The 23,193-nt window shown below is 37.5% G+C and overlaps 1 protein-coding gene across 4 annotated transcripts in view; it reads left to right on the top strand.

Moving 5' to 3' along the window:
• LOC126474699 (kelch-like protein 38) overlaps window positions 1-23,193 on the top strand; it is a 137,894-nt gene that overhangs the window by 42,521 nt on the left and 72,180 nt on the right. For all 4 annotated transcript variants that reach the window (XM_050102191.1, XM_050102176.1, XM_050102184.1 and 1 more), the window contains one exon: window positions 4,625-5,693. In XM_050102191.1, the coding sequence (XP_049958148.1) occupies window positions 4,643-5,693 (1,051 nt within the window). In that variant the 5' untranslated portion in view covers window positions 4,625-4,642. The remainder of the gene's footprint in view (window positions 1-4,624; window positions 5,694-23,193) is intronic.

The raw sequence follows: 23,193 nt of genomic DNA, 5'->3' as shown, positions 1-23,193 counted from the left end.
GTGGTCTAAAACTTCTCAAACAAAACTGTCTGATAAATCGCAGGTCTGACGTGCAGTGTGAGGTCTTGCATTGTCATGGAGAAGGACAATTCCCTTTGTCAGCATGCCGTGTCTTTTGTTTTGAATCGCTCTGTGTAGCTTTCTCAGGGTTTGGTAGTATGCTTCTGCATTGATAGTGGTTCCTCGTTGTGTGAAGTAGACCAACAAAACACCATGCCTATTCCAAAACACTGTCGCCATGATTTTGCGATGGGACAGAGTCTGTGTGGCCTTCACCTTTACTGCTGAGTGTGTGTACCTCCATTCCACGCTCTGTTGCTTTGATCGGGCGTGATATGCAAAACCCATGTTTCGTCTCCAGTTACGATCTAGCTCATGAAGCCAACACCTTCTTCGTGATAACGAGTCAAGAACTTCATCGCACATTTAAATATTTGGTTTTTGTGGTCCTCTGTTAAGGGTTTTGGGACCCAATGGGAACACAGTTTCCTAAACTTTAGATGTTCAGAAACAAGGTTGTAAAGCACTGATCTCAACATGTCAGGATATTCATTTGAGACACCTGCTATTGTGAAGTGCCTGTTCTCACGAATCCTTGCTTCAACTGAAGCCACCAAATCATCTGTAATGAAAGAAGGGTGACCTGAGCGGTCCTCATCATGGACATTGTCATGGCAATCTTTGAATTCTCATACCAACTTAATCATTTTGCTTTCAATCATAACAGTGTCGCTGTTCACTTCGCAAATATGTCGATGAATTTCTGCAGCAGACAGGTTCCTTGCTGACAAAAACCGTATCACTGAGTGAACCTCACACGTGGTGGGCGAGTTGATAGTCTTAAACATTTGAAAGCACAGAACAGAACCGTACAGGTTAGCTACAGAGCTGAAACTGAGCACAGTTGCTCCCGAGGCATGCCAGTACATGACACGCACGCTCATTGCGGTATGCACGCAGACTACTAGTTTCTACAACAAAACAGACCTTACTTAAAAAACATGCCTTTTATTTATTTATTTACATTTTTTTGTGTGGAGCCATCAATATGATGGCTTTTGCAAACATCAAGTACAGTTACAAACATAAAATACATTTAGATCTTAGCCTTACAGGTAGTAGTTAAACAGTAAAATTGATGCTTGTCAGAATACATTACATCTTACACACATTAATAGAGCCAATTATTTTTTTATATATTTTACAGCTCTTAAACTTAACCATTTAAAATACGTTGAGTAAATAGAGACACTTTTCAATTAAGAATTCTTTTGGTTTTGATTTGAATTGCTTTTTATTACTGTTTCTCATGGGCTCTGGCAGTTTATTATACCAAAGCAGTCCATTAGTATATGGGCTCTGGTCCGTCATTTTTAATCTTGCTCATTGTCGGTAGTAATTTTCTTTGAACCTGGTGTTGTAGTCATGTATATCACTACATTTAGTTACTTCAATTTTCTGTGAGGAAAAAAGTAAGTAATTTATAAAGATACAAAGAATATATGGTGAAGTACCTTGTGTTGTCTGAAAACATCACGGCAAGAGTCTTTATATCCTAGTTCATGTATAATCCCTCTTTTTTTGTAGCAATAGTACTCTGTTGAGGTGAACATCTGCAGCACAACCCCATATTTCTATACAGTAGCTAAGATGGGGATAGACTGTCCCATAATACACAGTTTTAAGCATGTGGTTGGGCACCATTTTGGACAGTTGGCTAAGAAGATACAGCCCATTGCTGACTTTTTTTACATACAGCATTAATGTGGCTAATCCACCAGAGGTTTGAGTCCAGATGTATCCTTAGAAATTTACACTTGTTTGCTTCCTCTGCCACTATGCTGCATACCTCATGTGAGCTGCCAGTTGTAAATATTAGCATCTGGGATTTATTTACATTGACCTTTAATCCTTGTGCATGAAAATATGAACTTAATTCTAGTATCCCATTTCTTGCTGAAAATTTCAGTTCCTCACAATCTTTATCATAAAATAAAACAGGTGTCATCACCATAATTTACAATGTATGAGTTAATTGGCTGTACGCCATTAATATATGCTAAAAAGAAGAAAGGTCCAAGAATTGAGCCTTGAGGAACTCCATGTGTCAGTGTTTCACTTGTGGATTTAAAATTTAAGCTCTTATCGTCAATTTGATGTGTAAGTTTGGTACACTGTTTCCGATTCACCAGATAGGTGGATAGTTGTTTCATTGATGCATCACTGATGTTGTACACCCACAGTTTTTTTAAGAGAATCTAATAGTTTACTGAGTCAAAAGCTTTGCTCAGGTCAAGGAATATTCCGGCTGTGTGCATACCCCATTCCGTATTGCTATATACTTCGGGAAGAAACTGGTAACTGCTTTAGCCTTTCCTAAACCCAAGCTGCCATTTGGTAAGTGTTTGTGTCTTGAGCAAAATGTTGGGAGCTGTGATAGGGTAACTGTTTCACATATTTTACTGAAGGTAGCGATTGGTGATATCGGTCTATAATTTGAAACTTCGTCTGCACTTCCTTTCTTAAGGACTGGCTGAATTACACTTATTTTTAAGGCATTTGGGTATATGTTTTCATTAATACTACAGTTGATAAGATGGGTAAGGGGTTTAGTTATTTCATTGGCACATTTCTTTAACACCACACTTGAGATACCAGCCCATCCAGATGAATGATTGTTCTTTAGCTTTTGCATTGTGTTAAATATTTCCTGTTGACTCACCTCCATAAATTCGAGCTCTATACCATCCGTGACATCATTTGGTGTGCCAGCTTGTAAATCTATAATAGTGGCTCCTTGGTCAAAAGGACAGATAAAACGCTTATTGAATAAAGTCCATACTTCATTTGGATGTTTCACTGGATGACCCTCGTGTCTAATGCTAACTGGTTCACTATATCCCTTGCTGGTGGCTTTACAATGTTTATTGATTAGTCTTCAGGATGCATTACCTATGTTGGATGAATGCTCTACTGCATCATTATCTGTTTCCTCAGGTATAAAAGATCTGCCTTAAAAGTTTTTTTGGCCTGATTGTACTTTTCCTTAAATATGTGTAGCTTTTTTTCCTTATATAAACAGTCAAGATAATATATATTCTGCCTTAACTTAATCAGGCTAGGTGTAAGTTTCAGCCTAGTATTACTTTCAAGACAAGAGTTGGTTTGTACTCTGGTTATTTCTTTGAGAGGGCAGCAGTAGTCGAAATGCTTCAGCACTGTCCTATAAAATTTTTCCCATTTGTTTTCTGACCCTTTAGTTTGGTAGTGTCCTATTTGTCCTCTGCTAACTTAGTTTTGAAGGAACTGATGTTGGTGCTATTCAGGATCTGCTTCTTCTCAATTATCTTAGTTGCTTGTTGATACAGCAAACCTGAAATATTCTAACACCTGACAACAGTGATCTGAGTAATGAAAATCAACACTTTGAAAGTTAACACTGTCTCTTACATTTTTGTTAATGTATCATACTGGAGCTTGACTCTGTTACCCTAGTGTCAGAATTCACTATATTTGTGAGATTATGAGTTTAATATATCCGTTATTTTCAGGTAGGTTATATTACAGGAGTTTGCATCAGTATTTAAGTCTCCAACTACACTAAGGTCAGTGAGGCCTGTTTGACTAATTGCCCTGTTAAGTCTATCAAGATAGTACAACACATCTGTATTTGGTGGGCGGTACATACCAATAACTTTATGTTTAGCTAACATGCTTGAATGTCCTCAAGATATGTTTATCAAGTAAAATATATTTTGTGCTGAGTTCCTCATGTTGTAGAGGGCAAAGGAGTAGATGAGTAGTATTTGTGCTGTGGAATTCCTTGTCTGAGTGCCCATGAACCTACACAGTGCATTTTTCCAGCATATAAACATCTCTACAAGTTCCAGGATTCTCTTTACCTAGAAAGCTAGAGAAAGGAGATGTCACACTACTTAGTATCAGGACAAATGGAAACTGACAGAAATGAATTAGCATATGTGGTAGCCAAGGAAAAGCCAAAAGCTCAATCTGCTGGAAGTCGTGGAAATTAATAAACATGTAGCTCACAGTCCAGACCTTAATACTTTCCCTCTCCTAAACTTTACATAATCCTTTCTGTTTTTCATTGATTCCAACACTGTCTGGTGCTACATATTCCCCCATTTTCCTGTATTCATTCAGTTCTGTCTGTGTAATCTATATAGACTTATTTACAATTGTTAATTCTTTCTTTTAACTGGCACTTGTTTTACTTTCAGTGTTGAATGCCTGTTGAAACTGAGTAATCAAGTACTGTTTTTCATTTCACGTAGTTCATTTATTTAAAGCAAACTGTTACATAGGACTGTTTTGAGTATAATGTTAATGCTTTTCCTGTTTGCTCCTTTTGTATTTGTATATTGTTTAACTTTTTACTTTTCGAAATGCACTACCACCTAACTCCCGAAGATGGCATTTGCTGTATGTTCCCACATACTCCTCCATTTTCCTGCATTTATTCATACGTGTTTATTGTAGAATATAACATTGTTACATTTATGTTGTGTTGTCCTTTATTGAAATGTTTGTTGTAGTGAATTTCTCTTTAGCTCCATACATCCTTGTAGCCTCATTTGAAATAAGATGTTCTTTTCTTCTGCAGGGTGTAGAACCTGATGCTATGGAAGTTGTACTGAAATTTATACAAACTAATGAAATTCCATCTGAAATTTTAAACTCGGATATGATACTGTCAGTGCTTCAAGCCTCAAGTATGCTGCAATTTGAAGATTTAAAAAAGACATGTGTAAGACTGATTGCTCAAGAATGGTTAACAGTTGAAACTTGTTTACAAACAATGCACAAAACATATGAGCTTGATATAATTGAATTATACAAGAAAGCTAAAGCTTTTGCTTTATGGGAGTTCTTCAAAGTGAAACTGTCACCATCATTTACTCAGCTTACGATAGAACAGTTGGAAGACTATTTATCAAATGATGGTTTAAATGTAAGAGAAGGAGAATTTGAAGTTTTTGAGGCAGGAATGAATTGGCTACAAGAGAATCCAGAAAGAGCAGAATATACATGCAGAGTTCTACAGTGTGTTAGGTTCTCACAGTTGAGTGGTTCAGACATAAAGACTATGCTCCTGTATCCCATAAGTTCTGCAGGGAACAAACTATTGAGGTTAATTTTGCACTTGAAAGAAGCATGTGGACACTCATCAAATGAAGAAGCAGAAACTTCTACTGTACATAATTTATCATATGAAGATGATAAACTTTCTGCTTCTGTAACTCTTTCCCAGATCTCACAACCTTGTTCAAAAAATAATTCTCTGGAGTGTCAGAGTATATGCTGTTGTCTGAAACCAATTGTACACACATCAGATGGAAATTTTGAAAAAAGGGCATCAAATGAAGATCTTGTGAAAAGTGTTAGTGACTTCAGTGAAGGGGAGAAGAATGCTGATGATTTGGTTTCAGAAGATTTAAACCCTGAAATGAAGGAAATTGCTGCTCAGTTGGTGAATACTCCAGCCAGATTTATACCTCTTGTCCCATGTATTGTTGGACATCGAGTGGTACATGAAAACAGAAACCCTATTAAAAGAATATATGTTATATACTTTGAAGGGAGAAAGTTAATGCAACCAATGCCACTTCTGCACTTGTCAAAAATCAATGAGGGTGTACATGAACCAGTTGGATATCAAGTTATCAGCAGAGGTGAGACAATAAATAAATATATAACACTGTAGAATATGTTCCTATAAACTTAAGACAGTGGTTTCAGATAGTAATAGCAGAAATTAGTGGTAGCTAATGAACAATCTGTTTACATGTAACTTATCTCTGTTATGTTATTCATACTCTCAAAGCGGACTGTTTTGTCAGTATGCAGCTGTCATTCAAACCATTTGCCATTTTGATAATCGATGAGGGGCTGAGAGGGGATGGGGTGATGTGTGTTGGCTCGTTATCCTCATTGAACTTTTGCTATCATTTCCTTACTGTTCCGTCATTTGTTACTTTATCTTCAGAGATCTCACATAGTCAACAATGTATGTTTGCCTGTTTCACATCCCTTGACTTAAGAAGTCAAATGACAGAGTGGATTTCAAAGACAGTAGGGTAGTCAGTTTACTTGAACATTTTGAGAAGTATGATTCGTTGGCAATGGTCTGACATTCTCTGTGACTGATTGTGGTACATAAAAGAGTAAAGAAGCCATTGAAAACATACAAAATCATGTTCACAGTTCTACAGTAGTAATGTTTGGAATGCAGTACTTTCTGTATACACCTTGATTTTTTATCAAGCTATTCTCATCAGCTTTCATGTGTAGTTCATTGCTGTCATGTGGAGTGTTACCCACCAAATAATTGACAAAGACAGTGGAGGTAATAACTACTCTGGTTCAATGTATCAACTATGTTCTATGTCAGTGTTACAGTTTCCCTTTATGCAGCTACATAAATTGTTTTTGTTCAACTAGATGGTAATTCTTGTGACTATTCCAAATCCAGAGCTAGTCATTTATATCCTCATACAACTACCACTTTAGTATCACAAAGATTTATCATGGAGTTAGGCACGCTGCACCAGTTACGTTGTACATCACCTCAAATGAAATAATTATTCAACTTTTTACTTCAGTCTGATGACCACTACACAGATAGAAAATGCATGTGGATAGTATATCCATTGCCACAGAAATAGCTCTGTGATACAAAAGTAGCAATTTTATTGCAGATTTCGTGTCAAAAATGTTCTGTGAACTTTGCAGGTAGAAGTCTGCTTTCCAACTGATTCTTGTTTTCTTGACATTAGTCTCTCCTGTTGCTGTGTTTTTCTTCATCATTATTTACTGTTTTTTCTGCATCCTCTCCTGGTATTTCACTTCCTTATTTTCACAATCTTCATCAGTTTTACTATGACCTTTTTTGTACCACACTTTTCTCATTCATTTTGTGTTCTGTTATACTTTTCTTATTTTCAAATACTTTCACTCATTCTAGTGTTACCAATTTTTTTCTGTTCTCACCTCAGCTAATTTATTGTTTCTGTTTGATTTCTTCTCCCAGTTTCTCCTTCCATAGTCCATGATCCATTATCTATTGACTACTCTACTCTCCACAGTAACATTGATAAATGTATCACAGTGGTCATGGTATTGCAACCACAATTGGGAAGAGCAGGTTTCAGTATTCATCCACCATCCAGATTTAGGTTTTCTGCCATTTCCATAAATTGGTTATGACAAATATGAGGATGGTTCCTTTGAAAAGGGCTTGACCTTTTGTCTTCTGCATCCTTATCTCATCTGCACTTGCATTTATCTCTAATGCTCTCATCATCAATAGTATATGACACCCTAAACTTCCTTCACTTTCTCCACAGTAGTGTTCTGATTCATTTTATTTGTTACTTTCCATTATTAATGTAAAATTTACTTCCATTCTTATCTCCCTTATTCCATCATATTTAGTGACTCACAGCAAGCCACAACTTCATTATTTTATTAACTTAAAAGTGTTCTTATCCTCTGTTATCGATAAAAGATTACATGATATCAGAAACTATAAATCTCTTATTTGTCTCTAGAAAAGCTGCTATCTCATACACCAGTAAGCAGACATTTTATTCATGCATTTAGTTTGACTGTTAAAGCCATTTTTGAATGTGTTGAAGAATATACCTGGTTTAAACAAAAATTTACTTGTATGGAGACAAAACTACGTGGCTGACATTTTGTTGATTTGCTCTAAATGGACATTTAAATGAGAATGGTATAGTTGTTCCTAATGGTGAAACTGTTTGATTAATACTATGTTGGATGACATTCTTTGTAGATTTTGTCAGTGTGAAAGTTCCCTCTTGTGTTTTGTGTTATTTCTAGTGCTTTACACATAAGCTCCAATGAAATATACCCCTGAATTTTATTTTTAAGTGCTTCATTTCAGTGATGCAAATAGTTTAAGCACAAGTTAAACTGCCATGTTCTCGCAATGAGTACGGATAACAGAACAGAAAACATATTAAAAATGAATGGTACATATGCCTACCACATAGAGCTCACCATGAATTAGAAGTCTTCAAAAGTGACAACACAAGCCCCTGCTTCTCCTTGCCGACCTATATCACATGGCGTATGGTGTGGTGATTTTGAAAATTTATTCAGGCTATTCCATGGCACATCTTTTAAACCAGGGTGACATAGTGTGGGTAGGCAGACAAACATCAGGGAGAATTTGTTTCTCTTTGAATGCATTAAAAGTATATGAAATACAGTGTGTGACTGCCTTTTGTCAAAGCACAGCTATGAAATAGATTGCATAAAATAGAAACGAAAATAACATCAATACACGGATTTCGATAGGGTTTTCAGCACTGAGTTGTGCAGCTCTTGTGAAAAGGCTTCAAGCTATGTTTCATAGCATGCATTGTATCTGAGATACCTAGCAACAGCAGGGAGATCAGACTTCTGAAGTACCATCAAAAAAATATTAAAGAATCTTTCTGCCTTCCTCTCTAAATTTTTATACTGATATTGAGTATGTACACCACCAGTCAGTCACAGTGGGGCACTATTTATAAATGATGTAGAAGTTCTCCACCATTCCTTGGTTACCAAATTTGTTGAAACTGAGTAATTTTAGTATATCATCAGAACTTGGGTGTCACTGTCAATGAGCATCTCAACTGTGCAGGAGATACTATTGGCAAATTTCCTCTGTGGCCGTAGAAAGTTTCAGCACGTATTTTCACAGATTGTGAAATGTAAACTTGTGTAGTACTCTTTTTACCTAATCTCCATTCTTACAATATAATCAAACATGGAACAAGAGAGAACACTAGACTGTTAGAACTAACTATGAATACTTGTTCATTTTAAACTTGCAACATCTGTCCATGTGACCATGTCAATGCTTCATATATCCAGTGAGATTAGTTACAACTATGTGAGGTTGGTGACTACCATATGCTATGTTTATTTCATTGGCTCTTCAGTTTGCATGCTCCACAGTACTTCACATCAAAGATTAAGAACCTGTTATCTCATCATAATCGAAACACAAGGTCTCACCTGGTAACCTAGCTGTGCCTATCCATAAAATGAAACCATTTGCAAACTCCTTCCCCATTGCTGTCATCCAATTCTGTAACAAGCTGCCCTGTACTCTGCACACAATTAAATGCTCTGTTGCTTTTTAAGAAAAATATTGAGCACTTCCTTCTGTCACCATCATATTGTTTCACCAAAAATTAATGTATATGGTCAGTTTACACTCTATAAAAAAGTAAATAAAATGTTCCCATCATCTCTCGTTTACGTTGTTTGCTTTCTCTTTTCATTTCACAGTCAGTCACTTCACTTTCTTCTTCACTATCTTCACCAATTGTATTTTATTGTGCTCCCTTGTCTCTCCACCTTCTGCCCCTTTTCTCATGTCTGTTACTGCTAGTGTCCATAGATGAAATCTACTTTCCTATAATTTGTCACTATTGTTGTACTTCACATGAATAAATGTAAACTGTGTTTGTTTTTTCTCTTTCTGCACTATAATAATTACAAAATGTTTTTTCAATGTTTCATATTAGACATGACATATAACATACTTATTGTAATGAATGTATAATAATAATAATAATAATACTTAATTCAGCATCAAATGATTCATTGCATATGTATAAAATCAGGTTACAATTCTTGATACATAGCACAATACTAGATTCTTCTGAATATGTGATTGATTAACAAAATGATTAAATTACAAATAAGATGGTGCTTAACACTATTTACATATTTTTTCAAAGCACTTCTTAATCTACATGTAAGTATGGTATTCTTCTAATGTGTGAAATGGATTTTGTAACAGGAATTTCTTAAGCTGAAATTTAAGCCTCATTGTGGGTAGGATCATAACTTTACTGGGCTAACTTTGAACCTGTGTATTGTGGACACTTTTCATAGAGTGCTGTTGTGGGGCTGCTGATGTAAAATTTTTCTTTATTTTTGGTATTGTACTGATACAAATTGGAACAAATGCTGGGGTTTTAGAATGTACATGTTTACTACGGTTAGTACACCTGTTATATTTTGCTCCACAGATGATTCTTATAGCCCTTTTTTGAAGTAGCAGTAGCTTATTTAGATTAGCTTTTGTTGTTGCTCCCCAAATTTCTATTCCGTAGATTCATTAAAGTACTGAACAATTTCATTTGTCACATTATTACAGTGGGTCTCTAGTTCATTAAATGATTACTTTTTCCACACAATGGATATACCACCTGCATACAGAAGTGTTTTGGAACTCTGAGTGTAATATCTTATGTTTATTTATTTCATTTATCTTACAGCTCGAAACATGTAGTTAACATGCATGGGCAATGTTACAATAATTACATTTATATTATTGATACACAATATATATAGATTACATGCTATTAAGTAAAAGATCATTTAAGTATATTTAACATAGCATCCCTGAGGTCAAATCATGTCAGCACCATACTGTATGGGCGCTTCAATATAAGCAATTTTTTCAACTCGTTTTTAAAAATTCTACCAGAAAGCTGTTTCAGGTTGTTTGGCAGAGAATTATAAAATATTGCTTCCTTAATGAATGGGGTATTTGTTGTTAGATTCAATCTTCTGCTCACCATGTGAAAGTCTGATTTGTGTCTTGTATCGTAATCATGGATTTCCATATTCCTGTTTGTCACTTTTTTGTCTTTTTTCACTAATAATATTGATTGAAACATATATACTGCATACATAGTCATAATATTAAAATTAATAAACAGGTTTTTGCATAAAGTTCTGGGTCTTACTTTTGCCATAGTTCTTATTACTCTTTTCTGCAATACATATACCCTCCTTATATTGTATTGGCTACACCTACCCCACAATAGATAGATACACCAACCCAAAATATACTATTTTTATTGCTTCAATATCTAGATATTGAACTAATCTCCATAGTAAATACAGACTAAATGTTATAAGTGGGATTCTTAGCCACATATGTAATAGCTCTCTGACGCAGGGTATTTTCCCAAATAGACTGAAGTATGCCATTGTTATACCACTGCATAAAAAAGGGGATACATCTGATGTCAACAACTACCGCCCAATCTCTCTTCTGACTGCCTTATCCAAAATTCTTGAAAAAAGTAATGTATTGTAGAGTAGTTTCACACCTTTGTAAAAATAAAGTTTTAACAAAATGTCAGTTTGGTTTCCAGAAGGATTTTTCAGCGGAAAATGCTATATATACTTTCACTAATGAAATATTAAATGCTCTGAGTAACCAGAAGTCACCCGTTGGGATTTTTTGTGATCTATCAAAGGCTTTTGATTGTGTAAATCATGGAATACTTCTAGATAAGCTCAAGTACTGTGGTATGAATGGGACAGTGCTCAAATGGTTTAAATCAAACCTAACTGGAAGAGTGCAGAAAGTTGAAATAAACAGTTCACATAATATGCAAGAAACTGGTGATTTCTCAAACTGGGGAACAATCAAGAATGGGGTGCCGCAAGGTTCGGTCTAGGGTCCTCTGCTGTTCTTAATATATATTAATGACTTGCCATTCTATATTCACGAAGATGCAAAGCTGGTACTTTTTGCCAATGATACAAGTATAGCTATCACACCCGACAGACAAGAATTAACTGGTGAAATTGTAAACGACGTTTTTCAGAAAATCATTAAGTGGTTCTCTGCAAATGGGCTATCATTAAACTTTGACAAAACACAGTATATACAGTTCCACACAGTAAATGGAATGACCCCATTAATAAATATAGACTTCGATCAGAAATCAGTAGCTAAGGTAGAGTATTCAAAATTTCTAGGTATAGGCATTGATGAGGAGTTGAACTGGAAAAAACACACTGAGGATCTGCTGAAACATTTGAGTTCAGCTACTTATGCTGTTAGGGTCATTGCAAATTTTGGCAATATACATCTGAATAAATTAGCTTACCATGCCTATTTTCATTCTCTGCTTTCATATGGCATCATATGCTGGGGTAACTCTTCATTGAGTAAAAGAGTGTTTTTTGCACAAAAGTGTGTAATCAGAATAATTGCTGGAGTTCATCCAAGATCATCCTGCAGACACTTATTTAAAGAGCTAGAAATCTTCACTGTAGCCTCACAATATACACTCCTGGAAATTGAAATAAGAACACCGTGAATTCATTGTCCCAGGAAGGGGAAACTTTATTGACACATTCCTGGCGTCAGATACATCACATGATCACACTGACAGAACCACAGGCACATAGACACAGGCAACAGAGCATGCACAATGTCGGCACTAGTACAGTGTATATCCACCTTTCGCAGCAATGCAGGCTGCTATTCTAGCATGGAGACGATCATAGAGATGCTGGATGTAGTCCTGTGGAACGGCTTGCCATGCCATTTCCACCTGGCGCCTCAGTTGGACCAGCGTTCGTGCTGGACGTGCAGACCGCGTGAGACGACGCTTCATCCAGTCCCAAACATGCTCAATGGGGGACAGATCCGGAGATCTTGCTGGCCAGGGTAGTTGACTTACACCTTCTAGAGCACGTTGGGTGGCACGGGATACATGTGGACGTGCATTGTCCTGTTGGAACAGCAAGTTCCCTTGCCGGTCTAGGAATGGTAGAACGATGGGTTCGATGACGGTTTGGATGTACCGTGCACTATTCAGTGTCCCCTCGACGATCACCAGTGGTGTACGGCCAGTGTAGGAGATCGCTCCCCACACTATGATGCCGGGTGTATGCCCTGTGTGCCTCGGTCGTATGCAGTCCTGATTGTGGCGCTCACCTGCACGGCGCCAAACACGCATACGACCATCATTGGCACCAAGGCAGAAGCGACTCTCATCGCTGAAGACGACACGTCTCCATTCGTCCCTCCATTCACGCCTGTTGCGACACCACTGGAGGCGGGCTGCACGATGTTGGGGCGTGAGCGGAAGATGGCCTAACGGTGTGCGGGACCGTAGCCCAGCTTCATGGAGACGGTTGCGAATGGTCCTCGCCGATACCCCAGGAGCAACAGTGTCGCTAATTTGCTGGGAAGTGGCGGTGCGGTCCCCTACGGCACTGCGTAGGATGGTACGGTCTTGGCGTGCATCCGTGCGTCGCTGCGGTCCGGTCCAAGGTCGACGGGTACGTGCACCTTCCGCCGACCACTGGCGACAACATCGATGTACTGTGGAGACCTCACGCCCCACGTGTTGAGCAATTCGGCGGTACGTCCACCCGGCCTCCCGCATGCCCACTATATGCCCTCGCTCAAAGTCTGTCAACTGCACATACGGTTCACGTCCACGCTGTCGCGGCATGCTACCAGTGTTAAAGACTGCGATGGAGCTCCGTATGCCACGGCAAACTGGCTGACACTGACGGCGGCGGTGCACAAATGCTGCGCAGCTAGCGCCATTTGACGGCCAACACCGCGGTTCCTGGTGTGTCCGCTGTGCCGTGCGTGTGATCATTGCTTGTACAGCCCTCTCGCAGTGTCCGGAGCAAGTATGGTGGGTCTGACACACCGGTGTCAATGTGTTCTTTTTTGCATTTCCAGGAGTGTATATATTCAGTTATGAAATTTGTTATTAACAATCCGAATGAGTTCAAAAGTAATAGCAGTGTACATGGCTACAACACTAGGAGAAAGGATGATCTTCACTACTCAAGGTTAAATCTAACTTTGGCTCAGAAGGAGGTAAATTATACTGCCACAAAAGTCTTTGGTCACTTACCTAATAGCATCAAAAGTCTGACAGATAGCCATATAGCATTTAAAAGGAAATTAAAAGACTTTCTTAATGGCAACTCCTTCTACTCATTAGATGAATTTTTGGATATAGTGAGTGGGTAATTTCCCAACCTCCACAAATATATATATATAAGCGCCGGCAGGTTGATAGATACACAAACAAACACAAACATACACACAAAATTCAAGCTTTCGCAACCAACGGTTGCTTCATCAGTAAAGAGGGAAGAAGAGGGAAAGACGAAAGGATATGGGTTTTAAGGGAGAGGGTAAGGAGTCATTCCAATCCCGGGAGCGGAAAGACTTATCTTAGGGGGAAAAAAGGACAGGTATACACTCGCACACACACACACACACATATATCCATCCACACATACACAGACACAAGCAGACATTTGTAAAGGCAAAGAGTGTGGGCAGAGATGTCAGTTGAGGCGGAAGTACAGAGGCCTCGACTGACATCTCTGCCCAAACTCTTTGCCTTTACAAATGTCTGCTTGTGTCTGTGTATGTGTGGATGGATATGTGCATGTGTGCGAGTGTCTACCTGTCCTTTTTTCCCCCTAAGGTAAGTCTTTCCGCTCCCGGGACTGGAATGACTCCTTACCCTCTCCCTTAAAACCCACATCCTTTCGTCTTTCCCTCTCCTTCCCTCTTTCCTGATGAAGCAACCGTTTGTTGCGAAAGCTTGAATTTTGTGTGTATGTTTGTGTTTGTTTGTGTGTCTATCGACCTGCCAGCACTTTCGTTTGGTAAGTCTCATCATCTTTGTTTTTAGATATATTTTTCCCACGTGGAATGTTTCCCTCTATTTTTATATATATAGTGTCATGTAATATTTTGTCTAATGTAATATCTTGTATAGACACCTTTTATTAACCTGACACGTTCCACATCATTACGAAGTGTCGTATTCATGATCTATGGAACAAGTACTAATTTAATCTAATCTAATCTAACCACAGACATGATCTATTTGCTGATTCCACGAAAGTCTGTCCTCTATATTTCCCCAGAAATTTACATTCTGAGCAGGTATTTTCCTGAATGTCCTCATTTACAACAGTATTTTTATTTGAGCCACTTGTCTTAAAATAGATTAAATTAGTTTTGTTAATATTGACCCTCAGGTTTTTTTTTTTTTTTCAAAATGTGTTTGGGCTTTTTCATCAAAATTCTGTAACACTGAATTTAGGCCATCTTTACTATGTGCCGAGCAAACCCCAGAGGTGTCATCAGCATACATAGTAATATGATGACTGGTGTCTAATACTTTTGGGAAATCATTCACATAGCAAATAAACAAGAAGGGGCCCAAGGTACTGCCTTGCGGCACACCAAAATTTATATTTCTTATCTTTGATCTTCTTTTTTCGATTACCTCTCCATTATCATACACAACTTCTGTGCATTGTTGTCTATCTTTAAGGTAAGATTCTATTAAAAGCAACAGTTTCCCACTGACACCATTACAAGCAAGTTTACTTAAAAGAGTGCCATGATGGACTCTGTCAAACGTTTGGAAAGATCTAAAAACACTCCTGCCATTTTGTAACCCTCATTTATTTTCTCCATCAGACAGTGTACAAACTGTACTGCTGCAGATATGGTGCTCCGACCACTTTTAAAGCCATATTGGATCTCTCCTATTGAGTTATTCGTATTATAGTGTTCAATTAAGATTTCTAGCATTATTTTTTCAATTAATTTACCAAACACTGAGGTTAAGGCAACTGGTCTGTAGTTCTGTGGTTGCTTTCTTTCCCCTTTTTTATATAAAGGTTTAACTATAGCAAGTTTCTGTTTCTTCAGAAACACACCTTCTTCAAGTACACAATTTATTAGATGGACTAATGGTCTGGCTAACTCACCCTTGCATTTTTTCAGTAGAGAAGGAGAAAATTCATCCCATCCAGCTGATCTTTTATTTTTTTAGGCTGTTAATTAGCTGTGTTACGTCCTTGATGGTTACTGTAGGTAGCTTACAAGAGACCAGTTCCTTTTCCTTATATTTAAACTGCCTCTCCTGTTTCATGCAAATATCATTTTCAATAGCATCTATAAAGTAATCATTAAATATATTGCTAACTATATAAGGATCAGAAAAATTGTCATTATGTGTACTTAACTCTATATTAATAATTTTAGTTTTTGAATCAGTGTTCCTCATATCATCAACTACTGCCCAGCACGACTATGAGACACAGTCAGAATTTCTGATCTGTATGCTAATATATTCTATTTTCCTTCTCCTTACTTCCTTGCGATACTCATATTTATATTTTTTTATAATCATCTTTATATAAATCAAGACTGGTTTCTCTGTGTAGCTTATACATATACTCCATTCCTTCTTTGAGTCTTTTTGTTTTATCATCCAGTTTTACACGTTTGACTACTGGAGGTTTATTTTTATTTACATTGATCTTCTTTGTCGGGATAGTAATATCTATATGTCTAGTTAAAATTTTTACAAATACTTCCCATTTGCTGTCAACTCCCCTTTCTCTATAAACTGATTCCCAAGATTCTTGACCCAAAGTTTTCTTTAGCAAGGTGATGTTGTATTCAGAAAATAATCTTCTATTCTCATATTTTTTGTTTTTTTTTTTAAGTTTATTAAGACAACCAATGACTAATGATTGTCCTAGATGATCAGATATGTGCCCGTTTACAGTCTGTTCTGACACAACATTTTCGTAATATATATATATGCTGCTTGACTCAGTTATTCTAGTGGGCACATGACCAAGTAGATCTTTAATATCATAGGATCTTATGCAGTCTTGTAAACCTTTGCATTCTTGGCTGTCACTTAGTGTGTTTATATTGAAGTCTCCTAACATTATAATATTTACTGTATTGCCACCCTTGCTTAGCTTCCCCAATACACTATCCAGTGCTTCCAGGAAAACCTCGAGATAACCAGGAGGGGCTCAATATATACCTACCACAATAAGTGGGACGGATACAATCATTAACTTAATTATCACCGCTTCAAAATCTTTCTCAATACAATAATCATTAACCCATGATACTTTTTCTACGGAACTTATTAGGTTACATTTCCGTACATAAGTAGCAACTCCCCCTCCTTTATGTTCTACAGAAAAACGAAGTAAGATTATTCTCCTGTAACTTATAATATTGAATATTATGGTTAGTTTTTTGATGCTCTGTAACCACGATTACATGTGAAGCTAGATCTGTAACTAAGGCCTCAAATACATCGATTTTGTTGCCCAAGCCCTCAACATTATAATGTAAAAATGGTACATTAGTACAATCATGAGAGGATATATCCTTGTCAAGGTTAATATTATCACACAAATTGAAAGTTTCTAAATTAGGAACACTGAGGGACTTTGTTCTCCTAAAAAATCAACAGTCTTGACATTGCAGTGAGGAATTATTTCCATTTGCTTGCTCTGCAGGCATATATAATTATCATTTCCGTCTTTCGTGTGTATGACATCTGAGGTACAAGGTAGCAGATTTGAATTATTGCTTTTTATTTCCTCAATAGCTCTGTTGATGTCAGTTGCTAGAGTAGTCTTACCGAGACGATTAAGATGTAGTCCATGTATAGTGAAGCTGCTTCTTTGGTAACTGTTAAGGTCCAGCAGTCTCACATTTTTTAACTTTGAGTAGAAATGTTTTAATTTTTTATTTGTAGATCGGATTTCTCTGTTCACACGCGACCAGTCAGACAGATCAAATCTCGCTGGAATATTTGACACGATCACATTTGTATGGGACAACATCATTAACATAACAATCAACTTTTTAATAAATGAACTGGCCTCGTTGCGATAAATGACATTTGAACCTGCTATAATAACAATGACATCACTTTCTGTAAAATTGGTGCAGTCGTTGTTTACAGAGCTTGTTACATCAACAAACTTTGCCCCAGGTTTAATAACAGATGAAATTCGCACGTTTTCTGTGGTCGAGTTAGACATACAATCTGTCATTTACATAAATCAAAAACAGAAGAGCACCCAGTACTGAGCCTTGGGGCACTCCATATTTTATGTTAGGGATTTTGGATTTGTGAACACCACTTTCAGTTTTAAGCAGTACAAACTGTTTTTGGTTACTCGTGTAAGATTTTATTAGGTTGTGAGCAATGCCTCTGATGCCAATGTTCCATTCTGGTGTTAACACAGTCAAGAGTTTCCTCAGGTTGAGGTATATGCCTGCGACACGTTGCTTGTTCTCAGTGCCACTTATTGTCTCTTCAATTAACTAATCGGGTGCTGTGCTTATTGATTTACATTTTATGAAACAATTTTAATTTTCAAACATTAGATTGTGCATTTGGAGAAAGTTTATATTTCTGCTGTATATGACTTTTTCAGATATTGTGGAAAAGACGGCAAGTATAGAGATTGGTCTGTAGTTTTGAATTTTGAGTTTGTCTCTTTTTTTAAAGATTGGTGTTACACACACAAGTACAGAGACATTTTGTTTGCACACTTTTAATACACTAGTACTGAGGCTATGGCGCCCTCCAGAACTGGAATATTTTCGGAAGCTAATGATATTAACTATTTATTTCAGTTCATGGGGGCTAGACATATGCTATGCTCAGGTGGATTGCCTTTAACTGCAGGTTATTATGTTTGTCATTGATAGCTTCCCCTACTGAAGAAAAATATCTATTGAATATATTAGCAATTTCAAGTTGATCTTTTACCACCATCCCATTGTGGTCAATAATAAAGTCCATACAGGATTTGTCTCTGCCTGTTCTAAAACTATTTATCACTCCCTCGACACCAGCAGTAACACTGTGTGAAGCCTGGACTTTGTTTGCAACGTAGCTGCTCCTGGTCTGTATTAATGAATCTATATAGTATTCTTGATAAGTTTTGAATGCCTCCTTTAGCTTGAGATTTTGTCTGTTATTCAACATTGCACTTTGAAATAATTTTAATTTTTCCCTAGCTTCAATGACATCATTATTTATCCAGCTACTTTTGTTTATATTTTTAGTTCGCTTAACTTATGTGGCTACAGTTGGGCATGTGGTATCGAAACAGTAGTATCAGTCAGCAGCAAAGTTATCATAGGAAAAGCTATCATTCTCAAATTGTGGTGTGTGTGCTAACATGCAGTTCAGTGTATTGATGTCATCATTACACATAACTCTTTTGCTTATATATAGTTTCTTTTTAGTGGCAAAGGACATCTCATTTGCCTCCAATTGAAGCTGTACTGCATAGTGATCAGAGATGGCTACTTTTAGAGCAGATGTGCTGTAGGAAAGCTGGGTCATGTTTGTTATTATATTATCCAGTCATGTTTTGCTGTTGCCAATCTCTCTAGTTGGCTCATGGATAACTGAGGTCAGATTAGATTAGTACTTGTTCCATAGATCATGAATACGTCACTTCGTAATGATGTGGAACATGTCAGGTTACTAAAAGGTATCTATACAAGATATTAAATTACACAAAATATCACATGACACTTAAGTTTTTTGTGGGGGTTGGTGAAATTTAACCATTCCCTACGTAAATGTCCAGGTTTGCCACTGTCACATGGGTCTCTGTGTCCAAAAAAAATTCATGCTTCCTGTTCCGTATTGTTGTTGTGGGCTTCAGTCCAAAGACTGATTTGATGCAGCTCTCCATGCTACTCTATCCTGTGCAAGCCTCTTCATCTCCAAATAACTACTGCTTACAATCTAAGGCGCTGCAATCATGGACTGTGCGGATAGTCCCGGCGGAGGTTCGAGTCCTCCCTCGGGCATGGGTGTGTGTGTTCGTCCTTAGGATAATTTAGGTTAAGTAGTGTGTAAGCTTAGGGACTGATGACCTTAGCAGTTAAGTCCCATAAGATTTCACACACATCTTTTTTGAATCTGCTTAGTGTATGTATCTCTTGGTCTCCCTCTATGATTTTTACCCTCCACGCTTCCCTCCAATATTAAATTGGTGATACCTTTATGCTTCAGAATGTGTGTCCTACCAACCAATCCCTACTTGTAGTCAAGTTGTGCCTCAAATTCCTCTTCTCCCCAATTCTATTCAGTACCTCCTCATTCGTCATGTGATCTACCCATCTAAACTTCAGCAGTGTTTTGCAGCACAACATTTTAAAAGCCTCTATTATCTTCTTGTCTACACTGTTTATCATCCATGTTTCGGATCTGTACATGTCTACACTCCACACAAACAGTTTCAGAAAAGACTTTCTGACACTTAAATCTATACTCAATGTCAACAAATTTCTCTTCTTCAGAAACGCTTTCCTTGCCATAGCCAGTATGCATTTTATATCCTCTCTAATTTGACCATCATCTGTTACTTTGCTCCCCAAATAGCAAAGCTCATCTACTACTTTAAGTGCCTGATTTCCTCATCTAATTCGCTCAGCATCACCCAATTTAATTTGACTACATTCCATTATCCTCATTTTGTTTTTGTTGATGTTCATCTTACATCCTCCTTTCAAGACACTGTCCATTCCATTCAGTTGCTCGTCCAGGTCCTTTGCTGTCTCTGACAGAATTATAGTGTCATCAGCAAACCTCAAAGTGTTTATGTCTTCTCCATGGATTTTAATTACTACTTCAAATTTTTGTTTTGTTTCCTTCACTGCTTGCTCAGTATACAGATTGAATAACATCGAAGATAGGCTACCACCCTGTCTCACTCCCTTCTCAATCACTGTGTCCCTGTCATGCCCCTCAACTCCTATAACTGCCATCTGGTTTCTGTACATATTGTAAATAGCCTTTTGCTCCCTGTATTTTACACCTGCTACCTTCAGAATTTGAAAGAGAGTACTCCAGCCAACATTTGTCAAGAGCTTTTTCTAAGTCTACAAACACTAGAAATGTAGGTTTGCCATTCCTTAACCAATCTTCTATGATACCCTGGGCCTTGTTTCGGCTTAGGTCTTTCAGTGCTCAGTCAAATTCTTCATGTAGTATCATATCTGCCATTTCATCTTCATCTACGTTCTCTTCCATTTCCATCATATTGCCCTGAATTACATATCCCTTGTATAGACTCTCTATGCACTCCTTCCACCTCTTTCCCTTCCTTGCTTAGGACTGGTTTTCCATCTGAGCTCTTGATATTCATACAAGTGGCTATCTTTTCTCGAAAGGTTTCTCTTATTTTCATGTAGGCAGTATCTATCTTACCCCTGATGATATATGCTTCAACATGCACTTCCTGTCGATCTCATTTTTGAGATATTTGTATTTCTTTTTGCCTACTTCATTTACTGCATTTTTGTATTTCCTTCTTTCATCAGTTAAATTCTGTTACCCAAGTATTTCTGCTAGCCTCCGTATTTTTAGCTACTTGATCCTCTGCTGCCTTCGCTATCTCATCTTTCAAAGCTACCCATTCTTCTACTGTATTTGTTTCTCCTTGTTCTTGTCAGCCATTCCCTAACGCTTTCTCTGAAACACACTACAACCTCTGGTTCTTTCAGTTTACCCAGGTCCCATCTCCTTAAGTTCCTACCTTTTTGCAGAGTCTTCAGTTTTAATCTACAGTTCATCACCAATAAATTGGGGTTAGAGTCCATGTCGGCCCCTGGAAATGTCTTACAATTTAAAACCTGGTTCCTAAATCTGTCTTACTATTATGTTATCTGTCTGAAACTTTCCAATATCTCCAGGCCTCTTCCATGTATACAACCTTCTTCCATGATTCTTAAACCAAGTGTTAGCTATGATTAAGTTATGCTCTGTGCAAATTCTACTATACGGCTTCCTCTTTCATTTCTTACCCCCAGCCCATGTTCACATACTACTTTTCCTTCTCTTTCTTTCCCTACAGTCAAAGTCCAGACTCCCATGGCTATTAAATTTTCATCTCCCTTAAGTATCTGAATAGTTTCTTTTATTGCATCATACATTTCTTCAGTCTCTTAATCATCTGTGGGGCTCTTAATGTACCATTCACCACCTCTACATACATTTCTGCAGCACTGAAATTTAATGGAAATGTCACCTGGCAGGCTTGGGCTTCCCGTTTGTATTTAATGCCTGAGTATTCTACCCCTATCCATTCATGGCTTGTTTCTATAATCCTGCTACTGCTGCCCAGCTACACCACAGTTCTCAGTGCTGCCTCTAGACATGGCTTGCAGATCCACACCTATAACACCTTACATCAGTAGATAAAATATCTCACATGTTGCTTACCCCTGTTGTCGTATCTATTTCCTCCCACTCCACAGGTTTTCTAACTGCAGCATTTTTGGGGTAACTGCTTTAACCTTCCTAAACATATCGAGTGGCAGACCCATCAGAAAATTCTCTAGTGCCCTCTGCTCTGATTCCTGGAGGATGACCTTACTTGCTTCGCCACTTCCCATTAATTTGTACGTATTTGCTTTGGCTTTCTTTGTCCTATCTCTAAAACTCTCTACTGACTCACTGTGTTTCTGTGTCATTCTATTTAACAGCTCCCAGAAAAACCTTATGCTATTCTGTTTCTTATAGTGGTACTGGAGCCCTTATCATAATTCTCAAATGTGAATGCGTTTCCCAATCCAGAATACGAAAATAAACAAATTTGTCTTGGCTGCTTACTACTGCAGGAAAAACAGCAAACAGGGTGGGGTAGCAATTTACACAAAGGAAAATGTAGATTTTATTACACTACCTGACTTAACTAGGGCAAATGTCGAAAAGGATTATGAAATTGCAGCTATAAAAATTACTCAGTTCAACCTGGTTATTGCTACAGTTTACCGATCACCGTCCGGGAATTTTGAACTTTTCTTAAACAAAATGGAGTCATTGCTAAATAAAGTAAATAAAATAGATTGTGAATTGATAATCTGTGGTGACTTCAATATTGACTTCCTCCTGAATAGTGGAAATAGGGAGACCATTTTGAACCTTGCAACGTCCTACAATTTAAAGGCTGAAGTAAAAGCAGCTACCCGGGTATCAGAAACTTGTCAAACAGCTCTTGATCAGTTTCTAGTAAAGAAGAGTTTACACAACACCTCACTAAAAATTTTCAATGCAGGTTTTAGTGATCATCTTGCTCAAATATTAAGCATAAAAGTACAAGGCAGTATTATTAACAACATGTCTCTTAGAACAGCATATCGAAGCTATAATCAGCATAATGTGAACTACTTCAACAACTTATTACAGAAAGAAAAATGGCTAGGAGTGTACAAAATGTACGATATAAATGAAAAATTCGACACTTTCATTGATACATTAACCCATTTCTTTGAACTTGCATTCCCACTGAAAACATTAACCATACGGGGAAACTCTAGAGCAAACAGCTGGACCACAAAGGGAATAAGGGTTTCATGCCAGAAGAAAAGACTACTTCATGAAATATGTAACTCAAAAAATTCCTCACCTGTAGTACGCGCATAGTATAACAAATACTCCAAAATATTAAGAAAAGTAATAAAAGCAGCAAAAATAATGCATAATG

Source organism: Schistocerca serialis, chromosome 1, assembly GCF_023864345.2.
Source record: "Schistocerca serialis cubense isolate TAMUIC-IGC-003099 chromosome 1, iqSchSeri2.2, whole genome shotgun sequence".
Classification (NCBI taxonomy): Eukaryota; Metazoa; Arthropoda; class Insecta; order Orthoptera; family Acrididae; genus Schistocerca; species Schistocerca serialis.
Note: the sequence above shows the minus strand (reverse complement) of the source record. Positions and strands in the feature narration are given on the sequence as shown.